At 49.8% G+C, this 16,748-nt stretch overlaps 6 protein-coding genes and 2 non-coding genes across 8 annotated transcripts; 3 read left to right on the top strand and 5 right to left on the bottom strand.

The window, feature by feature from the left end:
* Nucleotides 1-237: 237 nt before the first annotated feature.
* On the top strand, nt 238-2,145 carry P170DRAFT_445051 (purine and uridine phosphorylase; the record flags this gene model as incomplete). The annotated part of the gene is made up of 3 exons (XM_024850674.1): nt 238-1,582; nt 1,695-1,989; nt 2,124-2,145. The coding sequence occupies 3 exons, from the start codon at nt 238-240 to the stop codon at nt 2,143-2,145; spliced, it is 1,662 nt and encodes a 553-aa protein (XP_024708555.1).
* A 2,711-nt stretch (nt 2,146-4,856) lies between these two features.
* P170DRAFT_324931 (uncharacterized protein) lies at nt 4,857-5,213 on the bottom strand (the record flags this gene model as incomplete). The annotated part of the gene is made up of 1 exon (XM_024843339.1): nt 4,857-5,213. A coding segment is annotated over one exon (357 nt), but the record flags the coding sequence as incomplete, so codon positions are not given.
* A 261-nt stretch (nt 5,214-5,474) lies between these two features.
* P170DRAFT_404240 (serine/threonine-protein kinase HT1) lies at nt 5,475-6,316 on the bottom strand (the record flags this gene model as incomplete). Its single annotated transcript, XM_024846511.1, has 1 exon — nt 5,475-6,316. The coding sequence occupies one exon, from the start codon at nt 6,314-6,316 to the stop codon at nt 5,498-5,500; it is 819 nt and encodes a 272-aa protein (XP_024708553.1). The 3' UTR covers nt 5,475-5,497.
* Nucleotides 6,317-6,664: 348 nt separating this feature from the next.
* On the bottom strand, nt 6,665-8,459 carry P170DRAFT_454385 (F-box protein). The gene is made up of 3 exons (XM_024851429.1): nt 8,136-8,459; nt 7,554-8,066; nt 6,665-7,484 (listed from the first exon to the last, which is right to left on the bottom strand). Exons 1-3 carry the CDS (start codon nt 8,276-8,278, stop codon nt 6,860-6,862), a joined length of 1,281 nt encoding a protein of 426 aa, XP_024708552.1. The 5' UTR covers nt 8,279-8,459; the 3' UTR covers nt 6,665-6,859.
* A 2,075-nt stretch (nt 8,460-10,534) lies between these two features.
* Nucleotides 10,535-10,635, bottom strand: P170DRAFT_t53. The gene has a single exon. It is a non-coding gene; the product is annotated as a tRNA-Ser (tRNA).
* Nucleotides 10,636-12,279: 1,644 nt separating this feature from the next.
* On the top strand, nt 12,280-13,427 carry P170DRAFT_379851 (oxidoreductase, short chain dehydrogenase/reductase family superfamily). Its single transcript, XM_024845504.1, has 3 exons — nt 12,280-12,982; nt 13,038-13,134; nt 13,184-13,427. The coding sequence occupies exons 1-3, from the start codon at nt 12,376-12,378 to the stop codon at nt 13,248-13,250; spliced, it is 771 nt and encodes a 256-aa protein (XP_024708551.1). The 5' UTR covers nt 12,280-12,375; the 3' UTR covers nt 13,251-13,427.
* An 834-nt stretch (nt 13,428-14,261) lies between these two features.
* P170DRAFT_473120 (putative acetyl xylan esterase (Axe1)) lies at nt 14,262-15,096 on the top strand (the record flags this gene model as incomplete). The annotated part of the gene is made up of 3 exons (XM_024853013.1): nt 14,262-14,594; nt 14,691-14,870; nt 14,923-15,096. The coding sequence occupies 3 exons, from the start codon at nt 14,262-14,264 to the stop codon at nt 15,094-15,096; spliced, it is 687 nt and encodes a 228-aa protein (XP_024708550.1).
* Nucleotides 15,097-15,339: 243 nt separating this feature from the next.
* Nucleotides 15,340-15,410, bottom strand: P170DRAFT_t52. Its single transcript has one exon. It is a non-coding gene; the product is annotated as a tRNA-Gly (tRNA).
* Between the last annotated feature and the right edge of the window lie 1,338 nt (nt 15,411-16,748).

Genomic DNA, 16,748 nt, shown 5'->3' with positions numbered 1-16,748 from the left:
AATGCCTCATTTCCCAGGGTTCTCACATTCTTTCCAGCAGACAGGTAACATGAAGCGGATTCCATGATTAAGCTAAACAATCGCGACCAACAATAAACCATGTGGAGCCACTTCTCCAGATACCTTCCTCAGCGGACGGCCGCGTATCGCGAGACAAATTCCAGAGATCTTTTCGAGAGTCACAGCCAGAGCTTGGGATTCAGGCAGCTCGACAAAGTGAAAATCGACTGCTCTTTCATGCCGAGCTCGAAATGGGGCATCCTAGGTGATGACCCCAGTCTACCGGCCTGGGTCCTCTACCTCCAACTGCAGTTCAGCCAGCCGGCAGATTGCACGCTTAAAACTGCGAACGTGGAACTGTCGTTCCAGAAATTGCACCCCATTCACAAGGCGAAGCTTGGGCCTGTTGTTACGGAATATTTTGCGCCAAGGAGTGTTGCCAGCCATGTTAGACCTCGAGATTCGGAGGACTCGAAGGAGTTTCAGAATATCGTTGAATTTCGTTCCATGTCTGGTGGGGAAGAAAGAAATGATAATAATACGGACGACCAATGGTCACTACGTGCTTATACCTGGCCGATAGAAGGGGATGAGAGCGGACTTCATCGTCGGGTCGAGTGGATCGTCAAGGAGGCCAAACCGCCTTATCAGACGATTATGCATCGTGACCAAGTTCGTGTTGGACTCGTGGTTTCCCATGATAGAGAGCCATTCTTGATCACAGTGCGTATTGAAGGGCAACTTCAAGAGACCTACGGGGGGTTGCTTCGGTTTGGGCGCTCAGTGGACAATTCCACGAGATGCCTCTCAGTCCAAGTCTCGCCACCTGCCGATTCGCAAACACCGCTAGAGGAAATTGCGAAGCGGCTGAATGATGAAATGACGGATCTGATTTTCAGTCATGCTACGTCAGGGTCGGGGTCACGCAAAAGCACGGCACCGGGCGCCCGCCAGCCAGTTCGCGAAGAAAACATGAAGAGACTCAAGCTTGAGGACCGGCAGATAAAGCCCTTAATGAGGCCGTCGGTAGGGGCGAACAGGAGCACAGATGACTACACGGTCGGCTGGATCTGCGCATTGCCCCTGGAGATGGCCGCAGCAAGAGTGATGCTTGACAACGTTCACACTAATTTGCCGATCCCGTCAACCGATCACAACAATTACATACTGGGTGACATTGGGCCCCATAATATTGTGATTGCTTGTCTTCCGAACGGGGTATACGGTACCACATCAGCGGCCATAGTGGCGTCTCAGATGCAAACTACATTCAAGTCCATCCGGTTTAGTTTAATGGTGGGCATTGGGGGAGGTGTCCCCGGAGGCGATCCGGATATCCGGTTGGGCGATGTGGTTGTCAGCAAGCCCATTGGGAGCCTCGGGGGAGTAGTGCAATATGACTATGGGAAGACCACTGCAGAAGGTCGATTCATCCAAATGGGCGCTCTCAACAAGCCACCGCAAGCGCTTTTGACAGTGGTCGCTAGGATGGAAGCCGAATACATGGTGAATGGGGGCCGGCTGGACCGTTATCTTGCTGACATGGTGAGAAACCATCCACAAATGCATGACTTTACGCATCGTATCCAAGATCAAGACCATCTCTTCATTGCCGACTATGATCATCCGGCATCTGCACCCTCCTGCGAAACTTGCGATCCAGATAAACGTGTCTCGCCAACCTCGGACCACAGAGCTGCCGGTGATTCATTATGGGCTCATTGCGTCCGGGAATCAGGTCATGAAACATGGGCTGACTCGAGATCGGCTTGCAAAAGAGCTCGGTATCATATGTTTTGAGATGGAAGCAGCGGGATTGATGGACAATTTCCCATGTCTGGTCATTCGCGGGATCTGTGACTACGCAGACTCGCACAAAAACAACATCTGGCAGAAATACGCAGCAGCCACCGCGGCGGCATATGCGAAGGATTTCCTTGTTATGACACCTGCAAGACAGGTTGAGATCACCACGAAAGCTGGAGGATTGTAAAAATTCCTGTATTTAGTGAACAGTGATCTCATTTCTTTCAATAAGAATGAGAATAGGGGAAGTTCATCAGATGAAATAACGATAGCTATCGAACTTATCGAGGATTAGTCTAAGCCCCCTTTACCCAAAGTTGCCTCGGACAACGTGCTTAAGGGCCTCTTGAGGCAGGTCGTGACTGCTTTCAAGGTAGCCCTAGAAGTCGGAAAGTGACTTATGATTACCATGAGCCACTGCAGCTTTGATAGTCGACTGAAGACCCTTTCCATACCATAAAAAACGATCATTGAGATATCAACCCCAGTCAATTTTGTACAGAGGACTGCATGTCCCTGAATGTTGCTGTCCTTGGTGTTGTTAATATTGTGGGTTATTCGCTGGCACCGGATACACTCGAGTCTCCCAGTACAACAAAAACGGTGAGTTTAGGGCGAATATTTGTGGGTATAAATGAAAATGAAGTTATTCATGGCCCTGAGTGGCCCCTGGGAGGAAGAGGGGGACCTTTGGCGTGGTAAGGGAGATAGAGCTCTATGGCCGACGCTGGCCGTCGGAAACGTAAGACTCGGCTCTGCTTGGGTCATCGGCATCTGAATCGCGCATTGAGGACGACAGGGTTAAACTGGATGGCAGCCAGTTAGGGTTGATAGGGACCTGACTCGAATCTGATAGAGCTGACGGAGCGCCGAAGCTGGGATGCAAGGGGGCAGGCTCAAGAGGGTGGGAGTCATAGAAAATTAATCCAGACAGCGTGTTCTGGTATGGTGTTTCTGCTGTATCACGAAAGGGGAAAGGGGGAGGAATCCGTCAGTGGGGGAGCAAAGACAATATACAGCACGGAGCACACGGCAGGCAGCCCGCAACTCACCTATATCATGATAGCCCAGTCTGTCGGGCAGCATAGAAAGTTCTTGTTCAAGAACTCTTACTTCGTTTTCCATGGCCGCATTTTCCCGAGCAACTTCATCATAATTCCCTTCCATGATTTGCAGCATAGCCTCATTATGCTTCAAAAGCTCAATATCCTCTCTCCAAGCCTCCCGGTCATTCGCGCGTTTCCTCTCCGATTGTTCGACTGAGAGGGAATTGACGTTTTTCCTGCCAGCAACATTTTCTCGCTTCTGGGGCTGGGAGGATTCGGGTTGGGGGCTCATGCTGCGATTGAGATCGTCGAATTGCCCAGCAGTGATTTCAGAAGGGAATGGGGCGGTATTCGTACTAAACTCTGTAGCCTCAATGGGGCTATATCTGCCAGAGCCTATCTTCATAGGAGTCGCAGCTGCTGCTGGTTTATGAGCTGAATATTCTGACTTGATCGCGGATCCTTCAAGAGAGTCCGAGCCTATTTTGGAGGTCTGATTCGTCGTTGTCGTCAAAAAGGGCTCGGGCGCTTTCAACCTGCGCTCGTGTTCCTTCTCCGTCCATTGTATGGGCTCTTGATCTTCCGTTGCATGTTTCTTGAACTCCATGTTTTTCTCATCGTCCACGGATGCGGCAAGTTCCTGATTGTAGGTCGGCTTGACCTCGTCTCTGCTCGCCCGAGAATAATCCGAGTGTCGAATCCGTTCCACAAACTTGGATATCCGTGTTTTTAAGGTGACTGAAAGCCCTAGTAGCTCGAAGGCTTCTCGTTCAGATGGTCTTACATTCCCATTATACTCCAAGAGCTGTTTATGGTTACTGTCAAACCAGGAGATATAAATAGGTATGTCGATATGCAATGGGCAACCTTCTCTATACACATCCAAGGACAAATCATCTGGCGAGCCTTCGTAACGTGATCCCAGCTCTCGATAGTGTGACCGGAAAAGCTCTACCCACATCTGGTCTGACTTCCTCAGGGCCTTTATGTGGGCCAGAAAGAGAGAATCCCTATCGAGATTCAACATTTTCGATGAGCCCAATGTCGATAGGTCGAATGATGAAATCGTAGCTCCAAGGGTCCACGAGACGAATAGGTTCCAAGTATGTAGTGATTCCACAACATTGCCACAGTCGCCCTCCTGCAGTTCTAAGATGCTGTAAAGGTCGCGCCAGTCTCCGGATGACCCCAGATTACTTAGAAGAATTTGGAAGCGACACCGAATCTGAGTACGAAAATCATGCTGTGATTCTGCTTCCGACAGTACTCTCGAAAGGGCCCAAGACAGGTTGGGATCTTCGGCTCTGGACTCCGAAAAGAGGGCTTTTGCGCTTTCGTAGCTTATCTGCTCAATGGACAACCGTGGATTCGATGATAATGAGTCTCCATCTTTCGAAAGTCCTCTCCGGATCCTTTCAGCGATCTCGAGCTGACTTCTGCCGCTGGCGTACACTTCCCATGTTGCGGTATTGCCAGCTTCCCCAGCATTCGCAAACATTGCCACGTTTAGCAAGTATTCGGCCTGGAGCAAGTGAATTTCAAACAGAGCCCACATTTCTGGACCAAAGCCCGCCGTGCCTCCCAAGTCGTGAAGTGACTCAGAGTAACCTGGATTTAGTTCTATCTTTTGGATCTCATCTGGGCGAAAAGCGAGTAAAGGAAGAAGGCTCCGCAGAATTCTGAATGCTTGCCACAGCAAGCCCTCACCTCTCAATATATTATACCACGTAATACATCCCGATACCTTTGGCATCTCTGCAGAGTCCAATAACAGGAATGGGCAACTTATGAAGCTTTCACTGACCCACTCCGACCTTTGAACAGCAAACACCATAATGCTCATGTAGATCTCGAAGGTATATATCTGGCCCCTAGTCAGCGAACCATATATATTAAAACAAGAGTCACTTCATGTCCACTTGCCTCAACATCACTGGGGAAATCATCTTTGTGTTGTCGATCTTGCAAACCAATGGTCGGAAACGCCGTTGTTTTCTGCTCTCGCTCTAGAAGTCTCCATGCGCTCCTGGCTTCCCTAAGAGCTAATCTGAGTGTCCCTCTATAGTAAACATCAGCCAAAGCCTTCAGTAGCCGAAGAAGCTGCATCTCATCCTCCTCCAATGTGTCTTGCATTGCGCCGATGCGCTCTTCCAGAAACTCCGACAGCAGTCTGTAGCACCCTTGCTCGCGAAGCATATCCGCATACTCCACAACAACAGGGAAAAAGCCAATATGCCTTCTCAGAGCGTGGTTGAAGAATTCATGGGCTTTGGCGTAGTTGCGTGTGCGGCTGAGCTTGGCGAAGTGTTGGATCTCGCTTTCCAGGTCCTCCTCCAGCTCCAACTCGAGGGGTAACGTTGTCTCTTTTTCATGGGACTCATATTTGAAAGGCATTTGTAGTGACATGTTGTGTCAGCATCCATGGATTCTTTGCCTCGTCAGAATGGAAGGAAGTGAGATAGAGTACGGTAGGACCCCGCCTAGGTCGCGTTTGTTTGCCTGGTGGATGGCGGGAGTGGACGACATACTATTGGCTGATTCCATCCGACATCTGAGGCATGGAGTACTTTTTATTTCTAGCCTAGACATACGGAGTACTTCCTCATCAATCCACAGGGTCGAATGCACGCAGCAAGGCATCTTTATTAGGTCGATTGGCTTTTCTCTGGATGTACTTCCTCATTCCTTTCTAGATCCACCGAATCCAGCGCACGCAACAAAGCATCGGCATTTTGGAATCCTCCTTTAACCCAGCATTTTTCGATAATTGGACCGAGCCAAAGTCCATCAGTACTGGGAAGCGAATCCCTCGGAAGCCAGATCGCTCGGCCATCATCCGGAATCCCACCTTTGAAGAGATCAAAGTCACATCTCTGCCCAGTCACTACTTCATACATCACCGCCCCCAACTGTCCAATATCCGTCTGGACCGAGAACCCACCATCATCGGCTGTTTCCATAGCTATCTCAAGAGGTAGAAGAGACGCTTCACTGAAGTCGCAGATTTTGACAGACAAGTCTGCATCGAGAAGAAAATTGCGCGTCGCGATATCAGCCGCAAGGACGCGCGCTGCATGAACCTGTGTCAGGGCGCGAGCCATTTGACGGAACCATGTCAGTTGGACTGCTCTTGACGATTTATTTTCCTTTTTCTGTAAGTAGGTGCGTAGATCGCCGTTCGCCATGTAGATCAGCTGGATAGCATCCGGCAGGAGACCGACGCAGGGGACGATGCCGTCGACGGTCTGTTTCGGGAGGGAATTGAAACGGGCAAAAATGCCTTGTTCGCGCGCAATCACTTCCATATTTGCTTCCACGTCGGAGTCGCTGCTCCAAAAATATCGGAGGGGGGTTTTGATGACTAGGTTGTCGCGGCGGATCACGACCCCTGTTCGCCCGTAGCCTAGGACTGAGCTTTCGTGGAGGGGGTTGCCGTCGAGGTCGATGAACAGGGAAGCAGCCATGTTACTGGGTTAGAGTGGGAGAGGACCAAGGCAGGATAGTTGGTATAGTTGGAATTAGGGGAGTGGTCATGGAGGCTGGGCTCGCTTGGCATGCGTATGATATGGTTGGGGTCTGGGTGCCTAGGTGCCTGGGTTATGCACAAGCTAAGTTGAAAAAGAGAAACCGGTGCAACGAGTATTCTGGCCCTGTTACGCGGGGTTGACAAACAGTTGAAAGTCATGTTAAACGCAAGAAAGATTGAGGTAGTCAGAGGATACCCAAAAGGTCTGAATTGGTTGAATAAGAAAACAGGGGTCTCCCTTGGTGCTAAGGGGCCATGGACGGCAGTGCAACGCGAAATGACAACTCTGTAGAATCAGTTGGTATCTCATATCATGCTAAGATAAGATAAGCAGAAAATATGCGTTCGAGTAAGGTAAAGTAATGCATGAGCCATAAGTCCCCAACGAAAAAAAGAAAACGCCGTATATCCAATATAACAGGCAACGAACCAACGCAGGCTAAATATACTGATCATCAAAACGAATCTAAAACCGAACGAATCATGCGCGCCATCCCGCCGAGTCCCGACAATACTGGCACCCAAAGACAATCGGCAGCCCGTCCCACACCAAGACAAGTTCCGGCTTATGCTGCATCGCCCGTCTCGAGGTCAATTCCTGAGTTGCAACGTCGAACCAGACGTCCTGCGTGGAGCCGTGCACGTGAATGTGAGGGGCGCACTCGAACACCCGCGAGTTCATGTCGTCCTTTTCGTTGGATGTGATGTCGTTGTGGAAGTTGTGCATGAACTCTTTCCGCTGCATGCGCTGGCTGCCGCCGTCGCCGATTTCGGCGGAGAAATATTCCAGCACGCGCATGAAGGGCGACACGGTGAGCAACGAGCTTATCCAGCTGTCGTCCGCAGGTCCGGGCTCGTCGGGGGGCACGGTATATTGCAGGTATGAAACGAGGAGTTGCATGCAGTGGTGTGTGGAGACGAGGGTGGCGGTGTCTGTGAAGGGCGGGGATTGAAGAATCTGAACCTGCAAATCCCGGTATATAGACTTGCGAGCGTCGGGGGGTAGACGGACTGGCAGTCGTCCGGCTTCGAAATCGCGCAAAAGGGTATTGGTCTGCTCTCTTCTAGCAAGGGTATAGGTCTCAAGGAAGTACAAAGTATAGTACCTGTAACAAAGAGGGAATTGTTAGCAGATGGATTCGAGAAAGTCAGTGGTGGGCTATGGAACCACCTACATAAGCGGGGTCAGGTAGAACCAAATAGTCCCGATAGCTCGTTTCATAAAGTCACTGCGCTCGTTCCTAGAAGGGAAACGCGACTTCACAAAACCCGGCTCGCACCGCATGAAGCGATCGACGACTCGATCGGCAAGGTAATAGCATAGCTTTGAACAAAGTTTCTGGCGACGCCGGAGACTATGGATGTATCGGAAAGTGTAAAGATGGCCTCCTTTGGCGCTGGAAATAGGCGGAAACAGATCCGACAACAGCACTACATCATCTTCCGGGTGCCGAGAATACGTTCTTTCGCTGTCTATCGGGGACGGAAGAGTTCCATGACGGCGTTGGCGCAGGTACTGCCGGGTGATCCAGTGCTCCTGGGAGGTGAGGAGCTGGAAGAAGGATCGGCAGACCAGTTTCAAGGGTAGGAAATCGGCGACTCCGCAGTGGGCGAATATCTTGATCTGAAGCTCGACAGGGAGGAGGTCCCAGGGCGAGGACGTGGGTAGTAGGTTGATTGGTTCGACACTGGGATCTTGTTAGCGACGGAGCCAGCCGGAGACGCTCAGCGCAAAGAACGACACGATTTCGACATACACAGACGTTGACGACAGCGAGGACGGAAATACACTATGCCTGAAGGTGTGGTTGTTCCGCTTGGCGTCCGATCTGCTCCTCCCTCTGTTGAAGGCAGCGCGGGCTTTTTTCACATTGGTGATCAGCTGGGAGAAGGAACTCATTATCGGGTTTCGCGAGGCATGGAGAGATCAGCTCCAGCATCGGGGCCAGCGGAGCGAGAGAAGATAAGCGATCGGGTTGTGACCATGAGCGATTGATCTGGGATTCTGGATATCCTGGTTTCTCCGCCTTCCGCCATTCTGGAGGGGCCTGACTAAGCCGCCTTAGCGGCCGATTTGGTCCGCTTTTCTAGAGAGTGGCTTGGTTCTATTAAAAGCATCCAGGCAGTGTCAGTCGCTAACGGTCTGAAGACTGCAGTCATGCAGGCTGAAGAATGAACGGACGGAGCTGGGGTTGGAGTTGCCTCGAGGTTTCAGTCGGTCGAGACAACCACAGTATATCGAACAAGAACTGCATCGGAAACTGTCCACGATGCACGGCCCGAGGAGCTACTACAACTGCAGGAGATTTGCAGGATACAAGGAAACTAGTAAGAATCAAGGCTTTCTCTTCTTATATTAGGTGGGGGGAAGATACTGACAAGCATATGAAAGCATCACTCCCTCTAACCAGTATATTATTAGTTCTCTACATTGATAAAGTAGTCAATTGGTTGGTTTATTAAAGGAAATAAAAGTGAGAAATAAGAGACATTCTTAAGCCAAATGATTAGAGACAGCACATCACAAGCTCAAGGATGTTTTGGCAGATAACTCGCATCTCGGGAAAGTCCATAGTGATATATGGAATTGGCCACAGTCTGATGAAATTAGCCGATCTGAACTGACTGCCTACCCAAATGATATAATAGTGCAGACTGTCGTGCTTATGATCCCAGATGCTCTGACGTGCTGAGGTATTCGCTGAAGAGGATCATGCGATTGACCGACATAAGCCCGTCAGTAGGCTTTTTTCGGTCATCTAGTACGAAGTCTAAATGACCGCTTTCTTCCTGCTAGAGTTCCAGTCAATCCCTGAGCTTCTGCCGGTATGCTTGCGTTTTCCCTGGCTATTCCAAGATCTTCGTCGTTGCCCATTTTGAGCCCAAGAATGATAGATTTCTTGTCAAGATAAGGCCCTGACCGAAAGAAGAGGTGCACATTGCGACACCTCCGCTGGAGATTGAGACAGGTCAACAATAGACTGTAGGTCGATACCAGGATCTAGCAGGCGGCCTTTGCTTTCTCTCAAAACATGGATTTGCTCTGCTGGCCAGCTGACCCAGACGATTGACCTCTCTCGGAACAGGAGCCGCCACCCGGCGCGCCCCCACAGGGGTGATGATCAACTAAAAGAAAAGTCTCGAAGGGCGCCTGTTCCCTGCGATGTTGTCTCTCAAAATCCGCAAGATCTGGGCACCTTGGAGTTGAATGGACCCCCATAATCCCGCAGCCTTTACAGGGACGTGCCTCAGGTTTGTAAGACATGGCGAAGTTCTTGAAGCTCGGGAGTAGGAGGAAGGCAGGAGTTGGGCTCGGTTGCTGGGGAGGTGTATCTTTCTTGCGTTTTTGGGCAGATGTCGTAGCAGTATATCTCTTCTGATAGAAATCTAAGTCAGCTAAATAGTTTCAAATTGGAGATCAGTGCTTACACAAGTAATACAACTGCACTTCGCTTGGTTGAGGAAAGGCGCAAGACTAAGTCAAAAGCGAGAAAACAAAGCAGGGGATCTCAGAAGAGGGGCTTTGTAGAAAAGATATACATAGAGGGAATGTATAAAGAAATCAACACACGGATTGGTTGCTGAAGTAGAAGAGAGACGGGGTGGTGAGGACTGTTTTAAAGAGATAATCAGCTGACCAACGTCTCGACAAACAACCGGAGATTCCCACAAACTCATGGAATCTTCCGCATCCATGGATGGTTGCAGGGGATGCCTAGAACTTGTATAGGCTACCTTCAGAGCAGTTCGTGGGGCGAATCGAGGTGAACCAGATACAGCTTAGAACAAACCAAGCAGTGAAGATTACAGAAGCTGACAGGCTATCTCAGCAATAATGAATGAATTACTTTATATTAGGATACTTGTAGTTCTATGGAGTTAAGTGGAATAGAACGCTCTTTCTATTCACTATTGTAAAAAACGTGGTACGCTAGGCCTAGTTAGGCAGCGATTAGGACAGCTAGTTATATTGCTTAGCCCCAGGGACCGGAGGTCCAACAGAAACTGTGCCCACGTAATGGATGGAATGGATGAATAGGCAGTGATTTATGTGAGGGAATCTTTTTAAGCAAGCAAAAAAACAGAAAAAAGTATTAAATAATAACGAGTGTCAGTTATATTGCTAGGAAATGACGGAACAGAAAAAAGAAAGAAACGACAAGGACGCGATTTGAACGCGCGACCCCGAAGGGATAAGATGTTCTCTTACTCCGTAGAGATTCAAGTCTTACGTCTTAACCACTCGACCACCTTGCCTTTGTGTTGGTTTTTCTCTTAATTTTTCAGATGATTATTTTAAAACGTTGAACGCTGAATGAGGAAATTGCCCCTGTCGATGGGGTTGATGTGCTGTTGGTCGGAACCAACGATCTGGCCATTGAGGAAGATCGCGCGACAGCGCCAGCGATCGCCAACTGAATGAAATCAAAGCTAATGGGCAGACCTCTGGACTCAGTGCAGGCTTTCGGCTCCATGAATTGAATCTAAGAGCCGAGCTTTTCATCATTGTCCAGATCAGAAGCACGGGGGCTTCCAGCAGGTATACCATATGGATTACCAATGGTTTTATCGGGTGAAGGGGTAAGAACAGATACTAGGTACATGGAATGAAATCAGGAGGGAGTAGGTAGGCAACTGGACTCAGTATAGAATTTTGGCTTCACAAGTAAAATCTATGAAGAGCCTGTTTTGTCATCATCGTCCAGTTTGGAAGCGGGCCAGAAGCACCTTCTAGGGCCGGAAGCACCTTCGAGAGCCAGAAGCACCTTCGAGAGCCAGAAGCACCTTCGAGAGCCAGAAGCACCTTCGAGAGCCAGAAGCACCTTCGAGAGCCAGAAGCACCTTCAAGAGCCGGAAGCGCCTTCAAGAGCCGGAAGCGCCTTCTATAGAAGTGGTCGAAGTAGGTCGCAGTAAGAAGAACAGCTCGATAAATGGTTCCACTGGGGATGAACTCAGAAAGTATCTCTCATAGCTATACGCGGCCCAGGGTCTTTCGACTCGGTGGTATATTTGCTATTGAGGACGTGGCGCCACTGTCATCATCGTTCAAGTGGAAAGAGCAGAGAAAACCGAAGGGGTAGAGAAGACAGAGTGAGAGGATGGTGGTGATAGTGATACCGATGATGATGATTCTAGTTGATGGCTGCACGGCAAGGCATACTGAAGGTGGTGAGGGGAGGAAGGAGGGAGGATGGAAGAGGGTGAGGCAGGGTGATGGAGAGGTAAGAGGATATTCTTTAAATAATGGTAGGCTGATAGGCGAGCTCACCTTCGATTCACTATCCTGGAAGTTTCCTCTACAGGTGCCTTCAGGTAGGCCGGCACTTTCCATCCTTCCCCAGCCTTCCACTTTTATTCACTGCTAGGCAGCCACTGAGATCTCCCATTCTTCGTGGGATCTTTCGAAGAGTCAGGGAAAAAAAAAAAAAAAAAAAAAAGAGGCACGATGCGGAAGATTCTCATTTTGGCAAAGGGTGGAAGGGTATCAGGCCTGTTCTTCTATGACCTACTCACCCAAATCCACGTGGCCAATATTATTGCATGAGTATACTCCATCAACCAAAAACTACAAGATGGCCCTGTTGTAAGGCATGATAAGGTTCTACTTCGTCTTAGTAGTAGACCCACACTAAGTAGATGGGCGAATTAGTGTAGATCATTGAAGTATACAATCATTCTCGGTACACTTCTGTGCTATCTAATTTCTATTAATTTTCTCGGCTATCGTTGTCTACAGTACAAACGAGGTTCTCTCGTAAAATAGAACCGAAGTTCAACTGCCGTGGACCATGCATCCTGGGGATTGTAAACAACCCGACGCGGGGTTACGTCATTTGTTGATGCGGTTGCGTCAAGCCATAAATACATCATCGCGCCGCATTCGTCCAGCGCAGTCTGCTACTTTCTCATAAATAGCTGAGCCATCCCCCCATCGAGCATTTCTCTCACCAATTTCACCTCGAGTCAGATCTACACCCTACCGAATATCCACACACCATGAGCAACAACATCCTCATACTCGGCGCCACCCGCGGCCTCGGCGCCTCGCTACGAACCCTCTACGCCGCCAAAGACACCACCAAGACCGTCTTCGCAACAACTCGTTCCTCCTCCCCTGAATCCACCGACAGCCACACCACCTGGATCCCCAACATCGACATCTCGCAGCCGGACGTCGGCCAAAAACTCACCTCCCAGCTCCCCTCCTCGCACAAGATCCACACCGCCATCATCACAGCCGGATACTTCGGTTTCGAGACCTTCGACACCCCGGACTGGGACAAGCAGGTGAAGATGTACACCACATCTGCGATCGGGCCGGTCTTTGTCGTCCAGCAGCTCGTGAAGGCTGGGTTCCTGGAAAAGGGCAGCAAGGTGATCCTGGTGAGTAGTGAGAGCGGGAGTATTACGCTTCGACATGAGTCGGAGGGAGGGGGGAACTATGGTCATCATGCGAGCAAGACGGCGCTGAATATGGTGGGGAAACTGTTGAGTCTGGATCTGAAAGATAAGGGCATTGCGGTGGGGTTGGTACACCCTGGTTTCATGCGTACTGAGATGACGAGGAGCGTGGGGTTTGATAAGTACTGGGATGCTGGGGGTGGTGAGTTTCATTTGACTCTGCGAGTGGAGGGTATAGGCTGATTTTTGCACTCTAGCTGTTACTCCGGATGAGGCGGCCGGGTCGCTGGCTGATTTTGTGGAGGACTTTGATATCAGTAAGACGGGGGAGTATTGGGCACCCAGGGGTCCGGGGTATGAATGACCTTCTTTCCGGAATGAGCAATTAGCTAACATGCAACAGGGACATTGGAACTGCCGAGCCAGTGTTGGGGAAGAACCTGTCGACCCCGTTGCGTCTACCGTGGTAGGTTGTACGCAAATGCAATATACAGACCGGCTGTATAAATCACACACACAATATACTCGGCTTCTGACAGCCGCTTGATATGCTGTCAGCAACCCCGGATCATGGGGTGGGGCATTTGACGTCACTTGAAATCAACGCAGCGGATAATTATCAATCTAATAACTTCGAAATATTACTCTGATTAAATTTCTTTTTTTTTTTTTTTTTTTTTTTTATTTTGGCTATTTCCGAACAGCCATTTTGACTGCAGAATACCTCCGCCCCTTGCAGAACCAGTCCCTCCCCATATTGCGGAGACAACGCGGGGAATAGCCTTTAACCCATCCATTTAGTCCTGTCAATTATACCAATTGCGTTCCCGACCGTTTAGCCAAATCTTCGATAGTCTAGGCCCGTTGAATCATAACCAGACCAACCCGTCATATGTGGAGAGCTTAAGATCGGCAGTGTCTCACCTGAACCCTGACACCCACGACCCACTCTCGTATAGCCTAAATTGATTCGAAGGTCTTGGAAGGGGCGTCTTGTTTCGGTAACGTTTGAAGCTTGAACAATCTTGTCACTCAGGCTAAAGTGGATCGCGCAGCGGGTTGGACTTGCGATTTCGAGTATTATGGACGTGTCTCGTGTCGGACAAAGGGAAGTTGGGATAGAGTAGGTGGAGTCCGGTTTCGATTTGCTGCCATCGACGGCTGAGGAGTTACATCCGGGCCCTGTGGGCGTTCACATTGACGAATGCTGTCGGCTCAATTGACGGGATCCTACGACAGATCAAGAATGAAGACCGAGGATGCAACTGCGAGAACAAGAGCCTGATTCTGAACCAGCAAATAGCCAAGCTATGGGTCCAACCAAGGGATCAGCCGTCTCCGTCCGCTTTGACATGAAACATCCGTTGCGCCAAGTTCTGTCCCATCATATAAATTGACGGGATGGACTCCTCGACATGACATGACATCCATCCCAGCCCAGCAACAACTATCATTCAATCTCCATCACCTCCATCATCACTATGCTCTCCAAGCTCTCCGCAGCCTTGCTAGTCGGCACCGCCCTAGCCACCCCGGCGGACGTACAAACTCGCCAGAACAACTGCCCCAGCATCCATGTCTTCGGTGCCCGCGAGACCACGGCTTCTCCGGGCTTCGGCACCGCCGGACAGGTCGTCAACTTGGTCCTGAATGCTCACCCGGGCGCTACCTCCGAGGCCATCGATTATCCGGCCACTGGCGATAATCAGTACAATACCTCGGTTCAGAAAGGCGTCAAGGCCGTCACCAACCAGGTGACTAGCTTTGTGAACCGATGCCCAAATACTAAGGTTGTGCTGGTTGGTTATTCGCAGGTGTGTCTTCCATCAGTCATCAACTAGACGATATCGCCACAGGAACCACAAGAAGGGGAGAAAAGATACCCGCGAACTAACTGACCACCTCCACAGGGCGCCCAAATCATCGACGACGCCATGTGCGGCGGCGGCGACCCAAACATGGGAATCACCGACACCGCAGCCCCCATCTCCAGCTCCGTCGGATCCCACGTCAAGGCCATGATCTGGATGGGCAACCCGCGCCACACGCCGGGGGCCTCATACAACAAGGGGACCTCGAACTCTCCTGGGGTATGTTTTCTGCTCCGTGATGGGGGGAGTTGAAGTGCTAACAACGCAACAGTTCGATCCTCGGCCCAGTGGCCAGACTTGTAGCGAGTATGCCAACTTGATCCAGTCGTACTGCGACCAGGCGGATCCGTACTGCTCGAATGGGAACGATGGAAGCGTTCATCAGAGTTATGGTAAGGTGTATGGGCAGGCGGCGTTGCAGTTTGTGAATAGTAAGTTGAACTAGGTTGAGGGTTCCCATACGAGGTACAGGGGATGGTAGCATTTTTCGCCGAGTAAATATACCTTTTGTGCGTTGTATCAGTGTCGACCGTAGAGGGATCTAATTAGACCTAGAGGACGTGTCAGTCCGTTGTTGCCGGTCAAGAGTACCCGCAGGTGATTGGGAGCAAGCACATGTAGACAGCAAAAATCCATCTCACAGGAAACCCGATAAGGAAGACTGCAAAAAATCAAAAACAAAAAAGAATGCATCATCCGTGAATCGAACACGGGCCTCGTCGATGGCAACGACGAATTCTACCACTAGACCAATGATGCTGTTCTTGAGGTGGGAGGCCATTTTTGAGACTATGACCCACTTCACGGCTAGGTCAGTATTTTGTTTTTGGGTCCGGAAAGACATCGGCATTTGATGGAAGAATGACTATACTTGGGGTATACAGCTGTTTTTAACCAAGAGATACTGGTTTATATTTGACTGTTTGGTTTGGGATACCAGGGAGTAGGTTTATTTGCCACGGTTCTTCGTCGAAACGTCCGATTTGTAGGGGTTCGCGCATCGATGCGGGTTATATATTTAGAGTTAATATCTACGCCCATGGCTCAGGAACCAAATTGACTCACCAATAGGCACGGATGAGGCGGTTTAGAAGAGAGCCGACTAGACGTAGGGCGAGGCCAGGCGTGCCACCTTCTCACATCATCCGCAGAGCCGTGAGCTACCCCTTAAACTAGTGGTGATTACCCTTGGGAGTGGTTGCAGGTCGGATGAAGGTGTTTTCAAGGTCCGATGAGATGACCCACTTTAGTACTCTTTTTCAACTCACGCGAGATATGTATTCCTTACTCCCATACCACTGCGCGTGGAAGAGATTATGCAGAGTAAACCCAAAAGGACACTGATTCCTAAAGAAATTCATTGGTAAGAACCCCAACAGTAGCCCTCACAGTACAGGTCTATATCAAATATCTGATATTCAATAAGTAGAAAATGTTCTACAAGGAGGTATTGAAAACGGTAATAGATTGAAAAAGGTCCCGCAAGTTGAAATAAAAAAGGGTTCATCTCACCGGACCAAGAAATCACCCTCAGCCGACCTGCAACCGCAACGGATCAAGTGGCTTGACTCGCCAGCTCCCATGCCGGGTAACTACAGAATCATCGCGTCGCCAATCTGCAGTGATTCAAATGCCGCGATAACCGTAATGACAGCGTCGCGAGATGAAGGAATTGGAGTAAACAGATTGCTATTGCTATTCCGCGATAGGGATTCTCCCAATAAACAGTACCTACTTAGTAACAACACCAGCGCCAATGATCAAAGTGAGGTGAGTGTACACAGGTTGCGCGACCTCCAGGAAACACCCGCGCGAGCTGACCCCACCCTTTGAAGCGATCAACTCACGCGAGATGTGAGGTGGTTACAGCTCACGGGAGCTTGTTTTGAGCTCGCGCGAGCTCATCCGAGTTCTTGGCGTTGCGAAGAGCTCACACGAGCTCGTAATTAGTTCAGTATTCTACCGTATTCCCTCATAAAAACCCACACAAATTAGCCTCGACAAGGAGCCACCAAGGGTCAGAATTTCTCGTTGATCCCTAAGACCGTAATTGTAGTCCCTATAGTGCCTTAGTTCTTAATTATATTTATTAAATAT

Source organism: Aspergillus steynii (assembly GCF_002849105.1).
Source record: "Aspergillus steynii IBT 23096 chromosome Unknown P170scaffold_2, whole genome shotgun sequence".
NCBI classification, from domain to species: Eukaryota; Fungi; Ascomycota; class Eurotiomycetes; order Eurotiales; family Aspergillaceae; genus Aspergillus; species Aspergillus steynii.
This window is presented reverse-complemented; position numbering and strand designations above follow the sequence as displayed.

What these genes read in the sequence shown, in the direction of transcription:
- P170DRAFT_379851 (XM_024845504.1), top strand. Translation starts at nt 12,376, where the DNA reads ATGAGCAACAACATCCTCATACTCGGCGCCACCCGCGGCCTCGGCGCC. An exon ending in GTACTGGGATGCTGGGGGTG is followed by an intron (nt 12,983 to 13,037) that starts GTGAGTTTCATT and finishes TTTGCACTCTAG; the next exon opens with CTGTTACTCCGGATGAGGCG. An exon ending in TGGGCACCCAGGGGTCCGGG is followed by an intron (nt 13,135 to 13,183) that starts GTATGAATGACC and finishes AACATGCAACAG; the next exon opens with GGACATTGGAACTGCCGAGC.
- P170DRAFT_454385 (XM_024851429.1), bottom strand. Translation starts at nt 8,278, where the DNA reads ATGAGTTCCTTCTCCCAGCTGATCACCAATGTGAAAAAAGCCCGCGCT. An exon ending in TCGCTGTCGTCAACGTCTGT is followed by an intron (nt 8,067 to 8,135) that starts GTATGTCGAAAT and finishes ACAAGATCCCAG; the next exon opens with TGTCGAACCAATCAACCTAC. An exon ending in TTCTACCTGACCCCGCTTAT is followed by an intron (nt 7,485 to 7,553) that starts GTAGGTGGTTCC and finishes TCTTTGTTACAG; the next exon opens with GTACTATACTTTGTACTTCC.